Source organism: Montipora capricornis, chromosome 13 (genome assembly GCF_036669925.1).
Source record: "Montipora capricornis isolate CH-2021 chromosome 13, ASM3666992v2, whole genome shotgun sequence".
In the NCBI taxonomy this organism is placed as follows: Eukaryota; Metazoa; Cnidaria; class Anthozoa; order Scleractinia; family Acroporidae; genus Montipora; species Montipora capricornis.
In genome coordinates this window covers 21,435,174-21,459,044 of record NC_090895.1, presented here as the reverse complement: position 1 = coordinate 21,459,044, position 23,871 = coordinate 21,435,174, and the positions used below count along the sequence as shown (strand labels likewise).

General features: G+C 38.1%; 1 protein-coding gene across 1 annotated transcript in view; it reads left to right on the top strand.

The window, feature by feature from the left end:
• The window catches only part of LOC138029953 (proto-oncogene tyrosine-protein kinase receptor Ret-like), a 42,987-nt gene extending 19,322 nt beyond the window's left edge, over nt 1-23,665 (top strand). Inside the window, exons 8-15 of the mRNA XM_068877797.1 lie at nt 9,510-9,617; nt 12,182-12,372; nt 14,363-14,485; nt 18,256-18,326; nt 18,882-18,922; nt 20,129-20,225; nt 21,113-21,212; nt 22,473-23,665. Of these exons, the coding sequence (XP_068733898.1) occupies nt 9,510-9,617; nt 12,182-12,372; nt 14,363-14,485; nt 18,256-18,326; nt 18,882-18,922; nt 20,129-20,225; nt 21,113-21,212; nt 22,473-22,535 (794 nt within the window). The 3' untranslated portion in view covers nt 22,536-23,665. The remainder of the gene's footprint in view (nt 1-9,509; nt 9,618-12,181; nt 12,373-14,362; nt 14,486-18,255; nt 18,327-18,881; nt 18,923-20,128; nt 20,226-21,112; nt 21,213-22,472) is intronic.
• Nucleotides 23,666-23,871: the final 206 nt, after the last annotated feature.

Sequence of the window (23,871 nt, the reverse complement as noted above, 5' to 3'; positions counted from 1 at the left end):
CCACCCGCCAGTTCCGATGAAAAATACTACAACTGCATGGTTAGACCGAATTTACAAGTTCCATCGAACTGTATGAGGTGCGCCACCCGCCAGTTCAGATGAAAAATACTACAAATTAGTATACTATGACAAATGAACGGTATGGTTAGACGGAATTTACAAGTTACATCGAACTGTATGAGGCGTGCCACCTGCCAGTTCCGATGAAAAATACTACAAATTAGTATACTATGACAAATGAACTGTATGGTTAGACGGAATTTACGAGTTACATCGAACTGTATGAGGTGTGCCACCCGCCAGTTCAGATGAAAAATACTACAAATTAGTATACTATGACAAATTAACTGCATGGTTAGACGGAATTTACAAGTTACATCGAACTGTATGAGGTGCGCCACCCGCCAGTTCCGATGAAAAATACTACAAATTAGTATACTATGACAAATGAACGGTATGGTTAGACCGAATTTACAAGTTACATCGAACTGTATGAGGCGTGCCACCCGCCAGTTCAGATGAAAAATACTACAAATTAGTATACTATGACAAATGAACTGTATGGTTAGACGGAATTTACAAGTTACATCGAACTGTATGGGGTGTGCCACCCGCCAGTTCAGATGAGAAATACTACAAATTAGTATACTATGACAAATGAACTGCATGGTTAGATCGAATTTACAACTTACATCGAACTGTATGAGGCGTGCCACCCGCCAGTTCAGATGAAAAATACTACAAATTAGTATACTATGACAAATGAACTGTATGGTTAGACGGAATTTACAAGTTACATCGAACTGTATGAGGTGTGCCACCCGCCAGTTCAGATGAAAAATACTACAAATTAGTATGCTATGACAAATTAACTGCATGGTTAGATCGAATTTACAAGTTACATCGAACTGTATGAGGTGCGCCACCCGCCAGTTCCGATGAAAAATACTACAAATTAGTATACTATGACAAATTAACTGCATGATTTGACCGAATTTACAAGTTACATCCAACTGTATGAGGTGTGCCACCCGCCAGTTCAGATGAAAAATACTACAAATTAGTATACTATGACAAATTAACTGCATGGTTAGACCGAATTTACAAGTTACATCGAACTGTATGAGGCGTGCCACCCGCCAGTTCAGATGAAAAATACTACAAATTAGTATACTATGACAAATTAACTGCATAGTTAGACCGAATTTACAAGTTACATCCAACTGTATGAGGTGTGCCACCTGCCAGTTCAGATGAAAAATACTACAAATTAGTATGCTATGACTAATTATCTTTAAATCATTGTTGCCACATGCAGATGTGTTTATTAGAAAGATAATTATCACTTGTGTTTGATCTATTTGCCATTGAACGATGACTGACAATTTCCTCAGATCCAAGGGACAGTGAAACCTTTCTTGATTTTTGTCATAAAACTTACAGTATATGAACAGAGAAGTCACTGATTGTTGCAGTGAATATTTCTCCCTTGTATTCACCCAGTTCATTGTGAGAGCATTCGACTCTTCCATAATTACCTGATGTCTGGAACAAATTTACTTGACCCAGCTAAAACAGTTTGACCTAATAATGTTCACAAGGTATATCCAAAATGGCAATGAAACCTCTACCCTCCCAAGTTTTGACACAAAGACATCAATTATTATTCACAATTGTATCACAATTTGCAATCAGCACTGTCTGTTTCTTGCATCTCAGGAAATTCCCTCCAATTAAATTTCAATGCTCAATTTCCTTCAGCACTGCATCTTGTGGTTGAAGTACATGAAGGCCCTGGAAAAGAGTCACACCAGTCAATCAATCAATTTCTAGAATTTCATAATATCATTTTCGAAGAATGTTGTAACAAATCACTTTGCCATTCATGAGCAATGTTCCTGTGTAGGTGAAACTGAATAATGAAGCTAAGAGCTAAAGGAATTATTGCAAGAAACTTGTATCTTACCATGACGAGCTTAGGCCGACAAAAAAATATATGCAAATGAGCTTACGGTGATTTGAAATCACCCTTAGCTAATCATTAAGTGTAGCTCAAGAACTCATTTCGCAAGTTTAGGTGTCGCAGATATCGCATCAGAGTCCGCTTCTGACATATTTAGTAACTTTTTTTACACCTTTTTAAGTCACAACGGAGAAGCATAAATCCACAAAACGACATTCAGGGAACGTTTTCCAGAAACTTTGCCCCGTGTAGCTCGTGTGGCGTGCAGCAATTCTCGCGAGGATTTTAGAGTAATTCTTGCTCGCACAATTCTGCAACACTGTGGCAAATATGCATAACTCGCTTTTTGAGTTCAGTTATTTTCAATTTACATAATTATGCTTTGTATGTACAAAATTGGTTCTGCCTTCAGATAACTACAGTCCAAAACTGGACTGACTACCCAAGAGAAAGAACTTATTAGTACAAAATAATAATTATTACAAAATTGGTTCTGCCTTCAGATAACAACAGTCCAAACTGGACTGACTACCCAAGAGAGACAGAACTCATTAGTAAATTTAATAATTATAAATTACAAAATTGATTCTGCCTTCAGATAACAACAGTAAAAAATGGACTGACTACCCGAGAGAGACAGAACTTGTTAGGGTAAAATAAAAATGATTAAAACAAGACTGGTTGTGCCTTTTGATAACAAAAGTCAAAAACAGACTATCAAATACAAGAAACTGTTTAAAATGCAATCTGTTTTGCAATAATAATTTAATATTATAGATACTTTTAAAGATTACATTGAAACTGATGAATGTACTTCAGGTCTAGTATCCAGCTAGCAGCCTAAGGCTGTATTCTGTCTATTACATATATGTAGTCTGTTTCAGTCTGACCTCTACTCAAAAACAACAAACAGCACTTTCCTATGCTGAATTTCTCATTGGGCTAGCTCCGGGGCATTGAGGCACACAAGCAACCCCACCATGACAATGTAGGGACTATGAGGTGGTTGCAAAGTACAAAATAATCAGAAAATCCTCTGGCATTACACAGAGTAAACTCCCAGGAGTCAATCGGTTTAGTAAAAATTTACAAACTAACAAACAAAACAAATGACAAATTATCCTAATGATCTTTTGCTTATTACAGTAGCTTGGCTCCACATAACAAGCTAAATTATGCTTCACAAATTATTATATATGCTACCAAAGAGGTTACAAAGTAAAATGGTGTGACAGTGAGTTAAGGATTGTATACCTCAGGTATATGCTACACAATTAATTATTAATAGCATAGCTGTAAATTTAATTTTGTATACTCTTTCACATCAACTTTTAGGCCATGCTTTAACTTGCGTTTTCTGTGCACTTAGATCACTAAGAAGTAATTCCAGGTTTCACCTGAAAGGATTGTGATTGTGCATAGACCTCAAACACCCAGCTCCTCCCGCTCACCTCCCAAATACACAAGAATGTCAATTAAAATAGCTACAAGCTTCGTGTACTTGCTCCTGTTCCACTTAATTTTGTCAGATTTATCATCATTGTCTGCCACCCTTCATCTGGGATTCTGGCCTCAAAAGAACCCAGTCGGGAAGTCGAAATTTGTGCAAATACTGTTGCAGCACATCTGGAACAATAACCTAGTGATCAATTCCACAGAACTGCCTTATCTTGGACAATCAAAGAAATTAGATAATTATTTATATTTTGGTCAAATTGATGGAAATAAGATTTGTCATCAAGATACTTTATTTGGGTGGGATTGACGGAGGTATTGACAATTAATGGGAGACCAAAGCAAGATAATCTCCCAGGCGGTTTCTTCTGAAGTGTAACCGACCTTTCAGTGAAATCTAGTGTCAAAGGAGTAATCTTATTAAACGCCCAGTCCAAAATTTAGCTTGCTCTGGCTCCTCGTGCATGAGAAACCAGTGAAGGTACATGTAGTTATACATGTGACAAGGGAGTAACTACAGAATAACCGGCCACTATAGTGCTCTTGTAGTGGCATCGTTTGAAGAACAAGGCATCTGCAAGTGGCAAATAAGGGCTGGTTATACAGAGATCCACATATTACATGTAATTCCCTATTCGTTATTATTGTTATTGCCTTAAATGGCCTTAATACAATATAAAGTGAAATTACTAAGGGAGTAGGTCTGCAAAAGTAATGACTGTGCTGAGGCCCTCCTTGGCGTTTTGGGAAACGAGGGAAGATGGCTATTTTGAACTGGGGAACAGAGGAAAAATGACAAAATGTCTTAGGAACAAGGCGACATAAACAATTTTAGGGAGCAAAAAGCTGGGTACAAGTTTGAAAGTAAATTGGGCGGGGAAGAAGGGAACAAAACTTTAAAATTTTAAGCCATTTAAACTTAAATCAGGTTTGTAAGTAAGATGACGACTTACCGAAAACTCCTCCGGCAGTCTTTTGCTTTTCGGATCTTTTGAATCTTCCCGCCCATTCGCTAAATGTAGCTGTTCGGCCAGGCCACCCTTTGTTCCAAACGTTCGTAGAACTCCCTTTACGTTTTGAAGAAGGTCTCTATTTTTGCCATGAAGTCTTCACTGATTAACCCTTTCGGAGACTGTCTGAGGTTGAATCATGTCACTGGCGTGTATCTTTGTGGTGAATGCTGATTATCTGACCTGAATTGTCGTTGCCCTTTCTTCCGGAATCCGTCGATGTTTACTGGGTTTATTTGGTGGAATGCGTGCCATTTCACCCGCACAAAATGTTAAGGAATCGCAAAGATCCAATTTTGGTCGTCCAACAAGGGAAAAAGAGAGGAAGAGCACATGCATTGATCGCCCGCGCGAAAAACAAACCGATAATTCAAACCGATCTCGTTCCCAGAGTCTTTGCGGCGAGGCAATTCATAATGGCGGACAAAGTTATTGCATCATGTAATTATTGTGAAATGTCCACAATCCCTCTCTTTGTGCCAACATCCAATCACAACCCGTTGCGAGCCCAGTGCGATTCCTGGGGCGCTTTCATTTTGGGTGGAAAAACCGGGGAGAATTGTCTGCTTTAAAGGTGCAGAGCAAATTTCCTCAATCAAAATATGGAACGGGGTAAAGTGTGTTCCTTTGAGATTTCCTTTTCTGTTTTTCTCAAGAGACTGGATACTAATCATTTAGAATAACAAATATGGCTGCCGGATTTTCGATCATTACTTCATAAGAAGTAATTCTCACCTACAGCTACGGGCTATGAAAGCACCCACGTTAATTGACTGAAACCCACCAATTTTTTTTTCTTTTTTCAAGGAGCATGGTAAAGTCTGCTTACTAGCCTACATTACTTTCTCAATCTCATTCTCTGCTGGGACTCCTATATCACAAAGGCCTTGATTTACATGTTATTTGCATGATTCATCCCAGCAATTTACATGAAATTTACACAAAAAAACTATTTTATGGCCGGGTTGTGTCAATTTACATAGATTTTATGGCCTTTGCAATTGTTGTAAACAATTAAAACTGTCTAATCTTGTGAGGCCCTAAGTACCCGTTTATATGGAGAAAAATTGTCCCAGGAAGAAGGGTCACTCGCTTACCGGAGTTACCCTGGACCAGTCAACTTTTCCTACATTTCCCTATAAAATGCGGTTTAAGTAAACTGTTTACATGAGGGAAAAAAATGGCGCGGCTTAAAGGGAAACCCACCTAGCCGGGTCACCCTTTGTCAACGGTAGGGTCGCCCTCCTGGCCAGGCCAACTTTATTCCATGTAAACACTTTGGCTCGCTCAGTGGAGTCAACTTGGTCGAGGTAAGATGATGAGAGAATGCACGAGTACTATCTTCCCAGTCTCCTGATGATCGAAACTGAGCCGGGCAGCTCTTGACTCAGGAATAAAGGTTAGTTCTTTTCTCACATAAACGCTAGCTAAAGACCCGGCTGGGAGGGTGACCATCTTCCGAGGACAACTTTTCTCCATATCAACAGGGCCTAAGACTTGATCCAAGTCGAACTATTAAAACACATACCGATAGGCATTTTATAGGTTGCAACCGGCGAACTTTTGATAAACCGAACTCAGTGCAACATGCAGGGCTAATTCAACAGTTTCCCATATAATTTAATTAGGTAATAAATATTCGACACTCAAAATCATCGTGAACAGGGCATACAGATCCAAAACCATTTGGTAACTTAGACAGGACACGCATGATGATAGAGCGCAATTTACAGACATTTTATGAGACATGACCAAACGGCGTAAAATCTTTGTAAATTTTCGATTTATAGACATTTTTGCAAGATTTTATAAAGTCTGTAAATTTCAAGTATTTCCTCTTGTTGTAGCTCCAATAATTTATAAACATTTTACAGACATTTTATAGAGCTTTACTCAACAAAACTCTGTAAAATATCTGTAAAATAAATTTACAAAGATTTTATATTTATGGGGTTAAGTGTTAAAGTCTGTAAATTTATTATTTACAGACATTTTATGAAGTCTGTAAATGGTCCAAATTTTCCAGTGACTATGCAAAGACAATGACGTGGATAAGAGGAAAAGTTTCTTTTTCTATTTTAAGGTCAGCGCTACTCTGCCTCAGAGGCTCCAGATCAAATAGGAGGAGAACCAATAATGTTAAAGACATTGATGTGGACGTTGAACTTGCCAAATCTAATATTAAATGACTTTTTTATTTTTATTTTATTTTTTATTTATTCATTTATTTATTTATTTGGAAGTTTTAAAACAGTTTTAAACAGAGAAATATCTATATTGCTCGTAAATTTATAGTTCTTACCTTTTGGAGATATTTTAATTTTTGTAAATATTTTTATATTGAAATAAAATATTACTATTATTGATTTTAACCCATCGACATCCACACCGGCCGAAACCGGCCAGACTTAGTATTTTACTCTGTCTAACGCCAGACGATTTTACTCGTCAATGGACGATTTTCCTCGTCAATGGGGAACCCCTGGGAGTCAATGGGTTAAAAATTATTATTATTATTATTATTATTATTATTATTATTATTTCATAGTCATACTGCTCAGCTTAAGTTTTTAACAGCTGGTAAATTTGTGGTGTCGGGCAACAACAAGTTGCCAATGAACACCAAAATGTTTCTTTTCCCTGTCCTTTACATTTCCAATACTTTTCTTAGTATCCTTGCTGATCCCAGCAATGCAGACTTCTGGATTAAGGTAACTGATGTCTACTCCTATGCTCTTTAAGTAGCCCTTCAGTCGCAATGGCACTGTTCCTAAAGCCCCCAATACAATTGGTACGACTTTGGTTTTCACTTCCCACATCCTCCTCAATTCTCTGGCCAGATTTTGATACTTTTCAACCTTCTCGGCCTCCTTTTCTTTTGCTCCACTGTCTTCTGAATTGCCACGTCTAAAATATGACAGCTTTTCTTGCTTTTGTCAACAAGCGCTAGATCTGGCCTCCTAGCCTCGATGTCATGGTCTGTCCGTATGCTGAAGTCCCAAAGGAGTTTGTAGTTCTCATTTTCCTGTACGCTCTCAGGGACGTGATTGTACCATTTATCATTCCGGTGGAACCCGCATTTTTCCGACAGATTCCAGTGAATTGCCCTGGCCACATTATCACGTCTTTTCTTGTATTCTTTCTGTGCCAATTTTGAACAATCGCTGACGATGTGACTTACAGTTTCATTTTTGTCATTGTACATTCGACATTTAGCATCTATCTGGGATTTGTCAATGGTTGCTTTAATATAATTTGTCCGTAATGCTTGATCTTGTGCAGCAATTATTAATGCTTCTGTCTCTCTCTTAAGACTTCCTTGCTTCAGCCAGCTCCATGTTTCCTCATTACTCTGGTCTTCAGTCTGTCTTACAAATTGTCCATGTAGTGGCTTTTCTTTCCATTCTTCTTCTTCTTCTTCTTCTTCTTCTTCTTCTTCTTCTTATTATTATTATTATTATTGTTGTTGTTGTTGTTGTTATTATTATTATTATTATTATTATTATTATTATGTGTCTAAGATCACAGCAATATCATGCTGGACGTTCTGGCGCAAGCTGCAACAAGCAGCCTCAGCAATCCAAAACGTGTCTCAGGATTCGGGCTGAGCCCAACAGCACGCTCTTCTGCATTGTGTGGGTCTGAAGCCCAACATGGATATCCTCTAGGTATTTTTCCAGTCTGTCTGTATAGGTCCCCAATGCTCCTATAACAATTGGAGTAATGGTAACCTTTTTCAGCTTCCAGAGGGTTTTGATTTCAAAGGCTAGATCACGATATTTGTTGACCTTTTTCTTCTCTTTCAGTATTATTATTATTAGTAGTATTAGTAGTAGTAGTAGTAGTAGTAGTAGTAGTAGTAGTAGTAGTAGTAGTAGTAGTAGTAGTAGTAGTATCATTATTATTATTATCATCATTATTATTTTCCTTTAATCTCGTGTGATCATCGAAAACCGGTCAAGTCGCAAAAAACGTTGCCTGGTGTGACACCCATCAAGCAACTTGTTTCGAAATTTAAATTAAAAAAACTACAACTGTACGGACTGGGAACTAACGAAATTGATTGACATAAAACGACAAGAATATGCTAATAATAGAGATAAAGTTTCTCACTGCCAACGTTTTAAAGCCAGCCTTAAATGAAAACGTTGGCAGTGAGAAACTTTGTCTCTATTATAAGCATATTCTTGTCGTTTTATGTCAATCAATTTTGTTTCGAAATGTGAGAGCTTTTTTCGCAACAAAATTGCGAGTGTAACAGAGGCTTGAATGTCCAATACACATGCATAATGAAATTCATGGCACTTTCCCTACACATCACAAAGTGTCACAAAGTGCCTTTTTGTTAAACCTTAGAAATTCATGCGCTTCTTTTTTGTTCTAGCCTCTGGTAAATTTAAGGCTTTGATTGTTTGGGTCTGTTTGTGACAACTATGCCAATGAATGGGAATCTGACTGTTGCTGTATCAGAGGGTACCACATATGTGCAAATTTGATTGGTCCATTAACTGCTTTGTTTTTTCAGTAATTATTGTGGAGGGTTGTAATTGGACGGTTGAATCGGACAGTTGGCTGCAATCGGACACTTGTAATCGGACAGTTACATCAGCCAATCATATTAAGTGCTCTCAGCTTAATCCACCAATCACAGAATTTATCGCAATAACCATAGCAAAAACCACCTACCCTACCAAACTGGGGATTTTGCAAAATGGACAAATTTGTAACATTATTCGGTGAAAAAGGAATGCATTTGTTTTCTTGGAAATTGTAATGATTGTGATTAATTGGTAACAAGACTTCGTGTCGTCCTATTTTGTCTGTAATCGTACTCGCGATTAAACAAATCGGACTCCCGCTACCAGGTCGTCCGATTGTGTTAATCACTTGTATGATTCCTTACTCCACTTAGTCCTTTTACCATCATTAATAAAATGTTTGCGTGAGCAAATCCTAAAATCTGTACACAGATGAAAACTGTCGGATAAAGTTATCTGTGGCCTGGGTTTTCATTTCTACGAGTTCGCCCGTATGATATGATATGGTGTGAACTAAGACTGACTCTTTTGTTATTGTGTTAGTCGAAGCAACAGAGTCCAACAAAGAAGATCTTTTGGCGGAGTATGAGCTTGTGAAACAGCTTCAACATCCTAATATTATACGATTGATGGGAGCTGTGACTCTGTCAGGTAAGCTTTGTTGTTGAAAGTAGTTAGATTTTAGGCATGGTAACTCACCTTCTTTGAAAAAGAATGTTTGGGCATTAGCAGGTCAGAGGCCGGTTGCTCGCAGTCTGGCTAGCGGCGCTAACTGTTGGTAAAGAGGTATCAAAACCTATAGGTTTCCATGGTATTTAACAGTGGTTAGCGCTAACCATGCTTCGAAAAACCCGGGCCAGGAAGTCAAATGAATTATTATCAGAGTTCAATTAGACGAAGAGGATGATGATGTCAATGACTATTATGGTGATGATGATGATGATGATGTTAATGATAAGTGATGACGAAAATTGTTTGGGTGATGTGATGACGACGACAACGACGACTATGACGACAACGATGATGATAACGACGAAGACGTCAACCACGACTACGACGACGAAGACGACAGCGACAATGATGATCGTGACGACGACGAAGACGACGACGGCGATGACGATAATGACGACGACCAAGATGAAAACGACGATGATAATGACAAAGAAGGTTATAATGACGAATGACGATGCTGACGAAAATCATCTCTAGAAAAGTAGTACTATTAAAAAGTTTCCTTGTTGCTACGAGTAACAAAGATGCCTTCACCGACGGGTTGACGACGAAGATAATGATAACAAATGCGAAGAAGATGACGGTGACCATCATGGGGGCGAGGATAATTGCCCCTTACAGACGAGCTTCTTTTGTTGCTTAGAGCAATTCTGGAACTAGAAATGAATTGTTTATACAGCCATTCCAAAGGAATGTGCCTATATGTTAGTAAACTAGAAATTCAATCAGCTTTTTCCATCATCCACATCGTCGTCACCCACTTTATGGTCATCGTCATCATCTTTCTGTCCCCCACGGAGTTGATAAATCACTTCCTTTTGTCGTAATCTTGTCTTCTTCCTGCCACGATTCCCCGGAGGGCTGCGACCAACCCCAGCGGGCCTTTCTTCCGTTGTTTCTCCTTGATGTATCGTCTTTCTACCTTATCTTATCCTTATTGCCGTACGGATAAATGCCTGCACAGTTGAGTGTCATGACTTCCTGTTAGAAATCGTAATTAACGCAAACGGGAAGGGGCTGGTAGGTTTAAGGTCCTACGCTTTTTTTATTTGGTTGCTTTTGTAGGACTCCGGATGATGATAAGAGATATGCACCTAATTAGATGCACGCAGGATCCCGTAACGAGGACCGTGCAACTCCACTACTAATACTAGCCCAATACTAGGTCAATACTAGGTCTATGTAACGGCATTTTCACAGATCAAGCTATTTTTCGACGAGATCTTAAATAAGATTTTGCTTGCACGAGTGACCACTCTTAAATCCCATGGGTGATAATTTCTCATGAAAGACTTGTGATTAGCTGGAAAGGTCTGGTTTCGAGGGAAAATCAATCTAAAAATAACTCGGTATGTAAAACGCCATTCTACAAATACATTGAAGTTGTACGCTCCTAGGGATAGGTTTTTCATGTACGCTATTTTTTATAACCATCACGAAGTCTCGCTCTTTTTCCCAACTTGAACGATCGCTCCCTTCTCGGAATACAGACAGTTAACGTCAAAGAATATCTCCTAAACTCCGGTTCTCTGGAAAAGATTAATAGCTCCATTTATCATATCCTTAAAATTAACTGTATCCCTGATACTTATTAATATAGAAATTGTAAATTTCTTAAAACTATACCCACAAGGAAAAAAAAAATTGTGTATTCGACTCTCCTGGATGAGTCTTGATCACTATGAAATTGCTCAAGACACGTGTCATATGACTTGTGACCCGATCAGCCTCGTTCTAGATCTCCAGGAGATTGTACCTCCCTTGTGTAAGGTCCGTTTGTGAGATCTGATATAAACTGCCTCCCATACTCCTCTCGTGAACCAGTTTGGATCTCTGTCCAAAATTCGTATCTCATCGATGTGAACAACAAACGAGCGGCATTCCTTATTGTTGGAAATAGGTAGCAAAATGCTTAGAGTTAGCAGGACACTTTCTTTTGAATATCAAAATCGTGCGTTCATCTAGCTAGTTACGAACATTTCATATACGTATATAGTTATGTTTGATAACTAGCGTGAAATTTGCCCCCCAAAACGTGTTCCTCTTGGCCAAATAGCCCTGCTACGTTAATTTGGTCTCTGCGTCCTTCGTTTAAACACCTATATCGAGTACAACATCAGTCTCCTCCCCAAAGTCCGCTTTTCTTTTGTTTAGCACCAATAACACGGACTTTGGCCACTTCCAAGGAAGGAAGTACGCAAATCACGGACTTCCGCCTCGTCTACGCATGGTGAGAAATTTAAAACAACAGTGGTTGTCAACGGTTACTAATTTGGACCTTTACCACGACTGTGCATTTGGAAGTAAGTGGCCAGAGTCCGTGTTCTTGGTGCTGACCGAAACAAAAGCAGATTCTGGGAAAGATATTGAATACTAGCTGTGACCCACCACAGACACTTGGTCTTGAACGACAACTGTTTCAAACGTTCTAGATGTCATTACTGAGGCTTTTTACTTATCTTAATTATTTTAAAACTCTGCAGATCCAATCATGGTAATGTTCGAGTATATTCCATACGGTGATTTGCTCGGATTTCTGAAGAGGAGTCGAGGTCTTGATAACCAATATTTCAACGACCCTGACATTAAACCGACCAGTTCTCTTACATCAGAGCAGCTTTTGAAGTTTGCTGGGGAGATTGCTGATGGTATGGCATATTTGGAAGCGAGGAAGGTATCTAGAAATTCTGTTGAATATTCTGTTTCGAAACGCGGGATTGCTCATTACAATGGCATAAGTAGAGTCGTAGTACTTAATTGATAAATAGGAACTTTTAGATCGGACGGCGAGGTAGACTTCCAGAACAAGTTTTCCGTACTGAGCATTTTTCGAAGTGTGCGTGCTCAGAACGGAAAACGTTTACTAAAGTTCCCGAGTATTAAAGAAAATTTTCAGACAAGAAATCTCTGCAATTTCTCGTGAAATTACCTCTTCGTTTCACAGTTTCTAGGGTGTATGGTCGAGGTCGCTGTGAATGTAAAAGTGTTTCATATGTTTTAACGAAACAGAAAACGTAGATAGTGTGTTGGAGACCTCAATGTGTTTTATATTATTTATTAACTAATTCGCTCTTGACGGTTCGCTTTGATGGTTTCGTCACATCAGCCATTTTGGTGTACAAAACAAAACATTTAAAGGACTCATCGTGCAGAACTTGGTAATTTATTTGTACCTTGACATGGCCATCTCAGCACGTGGATGCAAACAAGCAATTAAAGCAAAAGTACACTATGATTATTTACATTTTGCCATATTCTGTTGAAGACATTTCAAGACATGAATACACAATGGCAAAGTTGAATGGCGATGGAATTGAAAGAACAATTTTCCTTTTTTCCACACGTTTTACCGTAGAGAACAATACGGATCAAAGAATTCCAGACATAAAAACGACTGAGTGCAGATTAGGGAATGCCCCATCATTTCAGGAGCTACAGTTCCTTGACAGTACGATCAGTTTGTGCGTCTGCATTAAAAAAAAAATAATATATATATATATATATGGACTCCCACAACGGTCGGTGCTGGCAAAAGTACGCTTGAATCGTAATTTAATCATGCTGACTTCGCTCATGCGCATATGTCCAGACATGCAAGTAATTGGATGCAAGAAGATTTTAATAAGCGCTACGAAGTGTTCCCTGGCTCTTCATCAATCGTTGATGAGAATTCAGACAATGGACGTCACAAATTGTCCACCTAACTCTGCTTCTTAAGAGGGGTGGCTCTTAAATACCAAACTGTTGCCATTGATCCCTTCAAATAGCCATTTCTCCAATTCCTTTAACTCTACAGTTATCCTTTTTTGCCAAATGTGTTCTATTTAACATTTCTTTGACTGGTTCAACTCACAACCATATTTGGTAAATCACGTGACCAAAACAGAAATGCCTAAAAACTTAGCGAGTTAACCATGCTTTTCACAAATTTTCTAATGCAACAGTATGAGCACATTCTAACACAAAATCTGTAGCATGAATTTTAAAAAAGGTTATTTCTCAAACATTATGGCGTAATATGGCCCTCCTTTCATACACTTTTAAAAATATCACTTCCATTTTTTGTTCAAATATACATTTTATGCTACAGTTTACGAAAAATGATGGGACGGTTTCCATCCGATGAAAAAACCGCCTCTTCCTTTCGTTTCCTGAGATTTCTTGAATGTTTTACACTGAAACGCACGACAGAGGACTGGGACTAGTTGCACATGCGCGTTCTGATTGAAGTGATGTCAGATTTCCATTGGAAAAGTTACTTCAAAGAACAACAATGAAAGCAAAGTGACACGCTAACACCTACCCGGTGTGGCCAACACATCACGCATGCGCACAACTATTGACCGGGTGAAATGGTTTTGCGCATGCCTGATGTGTTGGCCACACCGGGTTGGTGTTAGCGTGTGTCACCTTGTTTTTATTGTTATTTCTTCAAAGAACCATTCAATGCAAACTTTTTTGTAGGACTCTTAACTAAAAATCTGCCTTAGCAACCATCGCCTTTCTGTAGTTAAGAGCCACTCATCTTAACCCAATTTTAAAATACTTGGCTAACACTAACATTGATATTGGAGATATGTAGCAAATGCTAAGACTTCAAGGGGCGCTTTGTGTTGGATATTTGCTATTTGACGCATCATTACTTTAATTTTTTATCTCTGTAGATAATTCACCGAGACTTGGCAGCCAGGAATGTGCTTGTAGGAGAAGAAGAAACATGTAAAATCACGGATTTTGGAATGGCAAGAGACGTGCATCAAAATGATATCTATTTTAAACGATCGAGGGTATGTGTAAGGTTTCTGCTCCCCACAGGTTGTTCGCAAGGGAAGTAAACACTTCAAGCTCTGTTGTTGTTTTTTAGTCATGGGTTCATCTAAAATTTGTCTGACTAAAGATAGATTTTTTGCCAATTTCACAGTCTTTTTTTCTGTCGTCGCCATTTTAAATTGCATGACGTCATATTGATGTCTTTGAGGATGAAAAATATTCCATTAAGGGTGCGTTCGATTGACGCTATTACGGATACGTGGAGTGATGATTTCAAACGGTATGTTTGGCGTTGTGAAGCAACAAGGATAATAAAGTTGTATTTAAAAGAGAATTTTAGCAAGTGTGTAACAATTTTAATTTGAATCTCCGTAAAAACGAAAGATTTCTAACTTCTATTCCATGTATTCCTCTTCCCGAGTAGGCGACCGAACGAGGTTGGAATACACTTTCCCAATTCATTTTGAAAAATTTAGCAATACAAGTCAACTTTAATCTTTCATCAGAGCTGAAATGCTTTTAATGGTCAGATCTACAATGCTCGCGTTAATGTTTTTTTTGTTTTTTTTTTTAATTTTTATTTTTATTTTTGTTATTGTTATTATCACCTTACATGTTTTGAAAGCACAAACACCCCTCCCCCCACAAAACACACTCACACCCACACACACACCCACAAACACGGAATATGTTTACATCATAAAGAAAAATAAAATAAAACAAATAAATAAATACAAATAAAAATAAAAAAGGAGGAGGTGCTCTTGTTTTGAGAGGAGCGACCAATTTATTATACTCTACAAGATCGGAATTGCCTGTACAGTTGGAGAACAAGGTGCTGGATTCTGTATTTATTTATTTATTTTTAAAGCAATAGCGGTTCCCATTTCTTTCGCGTTGTTGTATCTTCCTTCTCTACTTTATGAATATATTGTAGATGCCGTAAGTATTCTTCGAAAATTGGCCTTTGTTCTTTAAATTTACACAGCCAGATGAAATGTTTGAAGGGGTAGTTTCTAAAGAAACTGTGGTGCTGCGTCGGTGGGGAAGTAGTATACAAGAATTAGGTTTATCAACGGAGTTGATAATGTAAATTGACCACCGTACAGAGATTCTAAAAGCTGACGTTTCGAGCGTTAGCCCTTCGTCAGAGCGAATCGAGGGATTATGGGTTACGTGTAGTTTTGATAGTAGAGTAGGAGCTACGCTATTGGTGGTAACATGGCAACGTGAAAAGTAGGAATATATTAGTTAAATGAAAAGCGTTCGTTAATACCGTGAGGATTAAGGGTGCCGATTTGAAAGATGAATTTTTGTTCCAGATTCTTGCGGCTTTCCGTCGTACCTAGATGTAGGGAAAGGCCGCAGATAGCCATGTGTTTTTTGGAGTGGTTAGGCAGATTAAAATGGCGAGCGACTGGCTTAGATGCATCCTTGTCATTCTTCTCAACATCGCGAAGGTGTTCGCGGAATCGGTCACCTAGTCGTCTACCTGTCTCACCAATGTATAATTTATTGCATAACGTACAGGTTATGCAATAAATGACATTTGCGGAGGTACATGTGAAACGATCGGTGATCTTAACAGATCGCTTAGGTCCCGATATCTTGCTAGTGTTAACAATGAAAAGACAAGTTTTGCATCGTGAGCGCGCGCATTTGAAACTGCCGGGTTGCTCGTTGGTTTTGAGCGCGCTTCTAACTAAAAAGTTGCCTACGTTTTTGTCGCGTTTGAATGAAATAAGTGGAGGTTGCGAAAAGATTCTACCAGTCTCGGGATCATTTTGGAGTAATTTAAAATTACTAAGAATGATGCTTTTGACTGCGTGATTATGAGGATGGAAAGTGAGGGTGAATGGAATTCTGTCATTCTTATCTTTCTGTGACGTTTGTAGTGACGACTGTCGATCAAATTGTTGGGCGCGATGACGGCCCGCTTTGACCACAGAGACAGGATAGCCACGTTTTTCGAAGAACTGGCACATCTCCTCTGATTTGCTGGAAAAGTCGGAGTCATCACTACATAGACGTCGAAGTCTAAGAAATTGAGAATAGGGAATGGAGTTCTTGACATGTGATGGATGTGACGATGAATACAACAAATAACTGTGTGAATCAGTAGGTTTGTAGTGCACACTAGTACATAGCACGTTGCCTCTAATAGAAACTTTGATATCTAGGAAAGCCAATGAAGTTTCCGAAATTTCCCAGGTATATTTAAGAGCCGGATGAAAAGAGTTGACGGAGGTTATAAATTGATCGAGTTCTTCTCTGCTGGATGAAATAGCGCCGATGCAGTCGTCGATGTAGCGGCCGTAGAGTTCAGGTTTGGGGCCGTTGTACTGATTAAAAAATTGGTGTTCAACATATCCTACAAAAAGATTGGCATAGCTAGGTCCCATTCTTGTGCCCATCGCTACACCATTAATTTGTTTGTAATAGTTGCCGGCGAATGAAAAACAGTTAAGCGTTAAAACTAGTTCGGCAAGGCGGAGGAGCGTTTCCGAGCTAGGTTCTTTGACAGTGCGTTGATCGAAAAAGTGTTTAAGTGCTTGAAGACCTTCGCTGTTAGGAATGACTGTGTATAGAGATGTAATGTCCATGGTGAAAATAAGTTTGCTTGTCAAAAAACAAAAATTAATTTGCAAATTGTATTTAGAGGTATCTGGCCTCAGTCCCAAGCAAGTATCTACCTGAAAAGCATATTCTTTACTAACAATTTTACAGGCCTGCATCCATGAAAAAACATGATTCCAAAAACAACGGCTTTTGCTACATTCCCAAAATAAATGAAAGAGGCTTTCTTTACCATATTGACAGAAGGTGCATTTCTCATTATCTATACGTCCTATTTTCTTAAGAAAACTATTAGTTGAAAGTCGTCGATGTAGGAATTTAAAATTAAAAACTATGAGTTTTGAACTCTTGGTACATGTAAAGGCCAAGACATAGGCTGCTTTCCAGTTGACTTTGTGACCGGGTTCCAGATTAATTGAAAATCAATCTAGAGGGTTTTGAGTTTTTTAAAAAATTTGAAAGGAAGCTCTCATAACTAGCATTAGTCCTTTCACTTTGCCTACGGAGAGAATTAGTTGCCGAAATTATTCCGTAATAACTTAAGGGAGGAACTTGAAGGTTATATTTGTCTTGAAAAGCAGTCAAAGATAAAAACTCAAAGGAATCATTTAGGATGTGCTTAACTTCGGTTATACCTTTAAGGGACCAGTCTTTGAAAAAAACTGGTCTATTTCCAATTTTTATATGTGAGTTGTACCATAGAGGTGAAGATAAAAACTGTGCTTCGGTTGTCAAGTTTTCGGTGAAGGAAGCTTCACACCAAATTTCAAGAATTACTTTGATGAAAGGGTCTGAGACCTCAATGAAACGGCACGCGTCCTTCCTAGAAAGGTTTCCTAAAAATATCGTCTTTCCTCCATGTGACTGAAGTTCTAAATCAAAAAAAGACTTCCAGCTACTGCTATTTTCAGGATCAAGATATTTTTTAATCCAAGATGATTTAAGAGATTTATTAAAAGACTCTATATCAATCATTTTAAGTCCTCCTTCAGAAAAATCGTTTATCATAACATTTCTTTTTATTTTATCCCCTTTTCCGTCCCATAAAAATTTATAAAAGACCACGTTTATCTCTTTAATTGCTTTATGGTCTGTTTGAAGTGGCACGCGTTAATGTGATGCGAGAGATAATATCTTCCAGCTGAGTTTTGAAAGAGCTTTGCCACTGATTTATCGCATCAATTCGTAACAAGTAAAATTTCATTTGCAGGGTCCTTTACCAGTGAAGTGGACAGCAATAGAGTCGTTACTTTATGGGATATGCACAACACAAAGTGATGTGTGAGTATGCCAAACATCAACCTCCTTCTCATGGCGAATGGAGGAAAACTTAGTGGTGAACCTCGACCCCAGAACGAGTGTGTGACAACTGTTCACCCTCGTTACCAGCACGAGGTTGCGAGGTTGTCGAATGAGCTGTGCCCATTCTTCTCAATCCATTGTTACGTGATTTAATTTCGTTATCCAAAAACAATTTTCTCCATCATAGTGATTGAGATCTTGTTGTGGTCGCTCACCTCGTCAGAAGCCCCTCTTAAATTAGCTATGCCATTACTGTAACAAGTTTTTATTTTTTATTTTTTATTTTTTTATTTTTTTACCTAAATGGAGAATGGATCCTTGTACTTATCCAATGGACAATTTAAGCAATTTTCTCTTAAAGAAACCTGACCTCTGCGATGCCAGTGGCACTGCTCTACCAACTGAGCTATGAAGCCAATCAGTTTAGAGCAGGTCAATTTGTTGGGCTTACTGTGTTCCCGTGCAAGGACTCGATGAAATCAGAGTAATCATAATTAGAGTAATTCTTGAATTCTGTTCTGACTCTATTTTCAGTTGGAGTTATGGTATTGTGCTTTACGAAATTTTCACCATTGGTAGGTTCATGTTATGGTAACTTCTTTGTTCTGTCTTTATGTTGCCATTATGTTCTTGGATTTTGCATTTGTTTCAATTTAAAAACATCTGTAAGAAGTTACACTTCCTTTAGACGATTTGTCTTGGTTTAGTTATATTTGAAGGAATTGATGAAGCTCGAGCTGTCGCACTTTATGAAATGGCTCACGTTTCGGGCGTTGACCCTTCATCACAGCGAAGTTGTCTTTGCGAAGTTTCTTACTCTTTATGATGTATATTATTGGGTGTTTAGCGACACACAGTTCATCACAGTGATAGAAAAGATGTGGTACCCTGTTTTGTCTTGTATGTCATCAGCGACTATAAGGATGACTAGCAGTACAAGGTCTCAGTTCTGAGTACGCGCATTTAAAAAAAATTCGGCCTTCAAACCTGCTGTGCGTGCTCAGTACAGATAATGCGCAGTCGTTCTCCTACTCCAATCCGAGGGTCGCTATTCTCCTCTGAGAAGGAACAACTTTAAACTCCATTTTCGTGGTCAAAAGTGCAAATGGTGCAGATTTAGACTTGCAAAGTGCTTATGTTTTATCTATCCTTTATTATGTATTTAACATAGTATCCCGTTTCTGATTGGTCAATGACGAATGCATGAATAGATTGCAATAGAGATTATATATCGCAATACGAAAGTTGCAGAGATAAAGTTATTTTGTTGAATAATAAGTAAATAAAAATAGCATTTATGGTCACTCGTGATGCTTTGAAAGTTCTCAAATTTCACTCGATTGAGATCATTCAAAACATCACTCATTCCCATAAATCCAAAGATGCACTCGCGTTCATACTATTTCCTCGATACATAAAATATGAGCGAGTATTTACCCTACTCGTCCCACTTCAAATCCCTCAAATATGAAATGCGTAGGATTTATGAGGTGAGAGTCACCTCTCAGCAGAGGTGCCGTGTCAACTCTGTTGTGGCACAACACCTTGGAGAAACATTGCAGATATGTGCAGACCAGCCTGGAATTGAATATTAGGAGGGCACATGGCAAGCAAGCAGGCAGGATTTAGGAGGAAAGCGCAACCAGTATTTTAACAATTCCTAGAGTATGAACATCGTACGAAGGTTTTGTTTTCAAGTCGATTGTAAAAATGGTTAAGTCTATTAACCGCAAAATATGACAAAAAAAGTGACAATGGATGTTTTCACATTACATTAAAAGGTGGTGAACCTTATCCAGATATTCAAGGTCATCGGATTCCTTATATGTTAAAGGATAACTACCGAATGCCTCAACCAGTACACTTGGATGATGAAATGTAAGTGACTGTTTGATCTCGATTGTTTCATTATGTGTTTGTCCAACAAAAGATTGGTGTTGCTCTTTTTGATGATGCATAGTTATCTTTGCCATCCTTTGGCCAGTAAGGCGCGCAATTACGCTTTGCAATTTTTCGTACAAATTTTCACGCAACGGAATCTACGCTTGTTAAGTCCTAACTACACGTTGTAACATTGTTAGAAGAACACGTCTCAACAATGTTATGAGATCGCTTCTAACAAAGTTGGATACGCATATAACATTGTTGGAAACACGTCTCTTTAGTCACGCAACCCTAATAGACCTTATTCATAAATGGCGGTCAATTTATAATTCTTTTGTCGAAGTGCAAATTAGCCTACCAAGCCTCGATACCCTACAGTGAATTAAAAAGAATTCTTGCTCTAAAGTGAGGCTTGGTAGGCTAATTTGCAAGTGGACAAAAGAACTATAAATATGACCGCCATTTATGAATAAGGTCTATGATGGCGTATCTTTTTTTTGTGTTTTGGAGACTGGACCCTTCACTCTGATTGGTCTTTGCAATACAACATTGTTGAAAGGGCCGCTACACGTTTCAATTTTTGTTGTATGTTGGAGGAAATGTGTAATTGAAATCAAAACATTCTTTCAACAACTTTGACACCAAACTTCCCTAGGGTCATACTCAACTGAGAGTCGTTGTAAGAAGGCAATAAGACGAAGTTAAGCATAAAGGCGTTGAGTTTACTCCACTCGAAGAAGGCAACATTCACAGTGGGCTGTTGACGAAATGTTGGCTGTTGACGAAATGTGACGTGTGTAACACGGTATGAGACGAAGACAGTGATACTGTAAGCTCAAATTAATTGCAAAACTGAATTTTCTGGTTTGATCTTTCTTCAGCTATGCCCTCATGTGCGAGTGTTGGCAAAACGATCCAAATGATCGACCAACATTTGAAGCCATCAGCACTACAATCAGGAGATTGCAGCTATGTCATAAGGTCAGAATCGTTTAATTTCATTTTTAAGAAAGGAACCTCCTTTAGGAAATCACATCACTGTGGTAGATAATTTTATGAAGGCTTCCGGGATGATTTTTTTTTTGTTTTTGGGGGGGGGGGGGACGGGCTTTACGGCTGTATCCAGACATTCCCCCGGTGCTAAAGGGGTAGTTCGCCTTCCTCTAAAGATTTTAAAAAGGTCTTGTTACAAATTGAATTATTAGTAACACTAACATAATTTATGTGTCGGTAAGAGGTCAAGTGAAGAGAGGAACATTGCTGACTATCATCTTCAGATAGTTGATTTTCATGGTTACAGAGGACTGGAGCAGCCTGAGTGTCGCGTAATGCCACGAGAAATTGTGAAGAGATAATAATTTTGTCACCACTGAAAATAAACACATAAAAATTATTTACAAGTATTTTTACCGCTCTAAAAGTTGGCTTTTTTCATTTATTTGGAGTATATGGTCTCAAAAGATTGTCATTTTTAATTGAAATTGGATACAACGTCCTGCTTAAATCCATTTGGTAAATTATAAATATTGATGCACTTGAGTTTCTATCGAAGTTACTAGACCAATGTTTGGTGTAAAGTCACTTGTGACATAATCATTTAGAACTTAATTTATCAGTTATAATACTAGTAATAATAATAATAATAGTAATAATAATAATAATGATAATAATAATGATAATGATAATGATAATGATAACGATGATGATGATGATAATGATAATAATAATAATAATAATAATAATAATATTAAAATTAATAATAATGGGGTTTTTTCACACGATAATGTATAAAGCTGAATAAAAGATGAAATGATATATGAAATGGATCATATATGAACTGCGGATATTAAATCTAGTAAAGCTATGGTCCTCGCATTTTTTTTGCAATTACGTAGAGAAGCCTGAAAAATTCAAACCCTGTTGAAGTCCTGAATTTTTCAGGCTTCTCTACGCAATTGCAAAAAATTCGTTCATAACTGCAAGGATCATAGCTTCACTTGAAAGCTGGATAGCTTGTGGGGTCGTGTACAAGTTGAATCAAATAAAACTAATACTTATCAAATCAGATTGGTTTTTGAGAAGAGTGGAAAACCGGAATACCCGGAGGGAAACCTCTCGGAGCAGAGTAGAGAACAAACAAACTCAACCCACATATGTCTCCGGATCTGGGAATCGAACCCAGTTGTTAGATTTTGCTGTGAAACCTTATCTAAAGATTGTTATTCTTATCTTTGCTTTCAGGAATTCTTCTGCATGAATGTATACGACGACAATCTGTATGGCAATGTAGAGGACCTTGATTGAATTAGTGCAACTTTGCGTTGAGGACTTCACCGTGCAGATTGTTCGTAAGCTTAAATCGAAATCTCGAATAAATGCTCAGGCAAAGGAAGTACATGTACAGATAGCGAGCCATATAGTAAAGAACTTTAGTATAATCACATGTGTGATTATTGACAATCCTCTGCGCTGATTGGTTACCCTTGACGTGATTATTTAACAATTATCCTACGAGAGCGCGCTGGATATGAAATGATATATATAACCAACGAGGCTCGTAGCGCCGAGTTGGTTCTGATCATTTCATATCCAGCAAGGCCGAGTAGAATAATTGTTTTTATTAAAAACCCCAACATCACAACTCTTTTATGTTGAATTTATTTGGCCATTTGTTCTCGGAGCTGCAAAACGGTGTATTTTCTGCTGTGTTCATTGACCATATTTGGTAGTGCAGGTGTATGAGCTGATAACCTGTGTCCGGCGAGCCAATGAAAATGCTGGAAATTTGATATCCGTAGTTCAGTTTTTAATCATATGCTATAATCACCTAAGCGGTTTTTTAAAATGGCCGCAAGTCGGTTTGTCGAGGTGACAAACGAAGACAGTATTTGTTTTAAAGAAAATGCACACTTTTCAAATAACCACCAATGTAATTATTCTAAAACAATTATTCACCTCGCCTTTGGCGAATAATTGTTAAATACAGTGTAAGCGCAGGACGTCAAAGCGACCATTTTGGTATCCCAAGACAAAAAAATGGCGGCCATTTGCCAAACCAATTCTCCGTAAATTGAACTCTGTTCTTTCCCAATTATTATTTTTTTGTTTGTTTGTGTTTTGTTCCAATTTAAAGCACATGGCCAGTTTTCAGGTGTGTGCAACTCTCTTTATGTCACATTTTGTTCGTTTGTCAATATTTTTCCCTTTCGTACCTTTTTTATTATTATACTGTAGTCATTGTTATTATATATTGTTCAAAGACTCTCAAGAGATAGTCTGCTTTTCCGCGAAGTTGTAATTGTACCTAGTAAAAAGAATTTTATAAAGTTTCAAATTTAAATAGTATATAGGGTTGAAAACTCTTAGTTTATTATACTAATATTGACACCGAATGATATTGAAGAACGATTTCACTAAACTGAATGCACATCATATTAATTAAAGTAAATCATATAAATTTATTCGTGTCTTGTTTTAATTATTTTAACTTTTCGGTTTACTGACGTTGCAATATCAATCGCGATCCCAGAGCTCTTGTGCCCATGACCGCGGAATCAGCAGCGTAAGCACTGGGGTCGAGAATATCCTCTTGCGAATTTTTGATAAACGCATGCGCGGGACAGGTTAAAAGTCTCGTTTT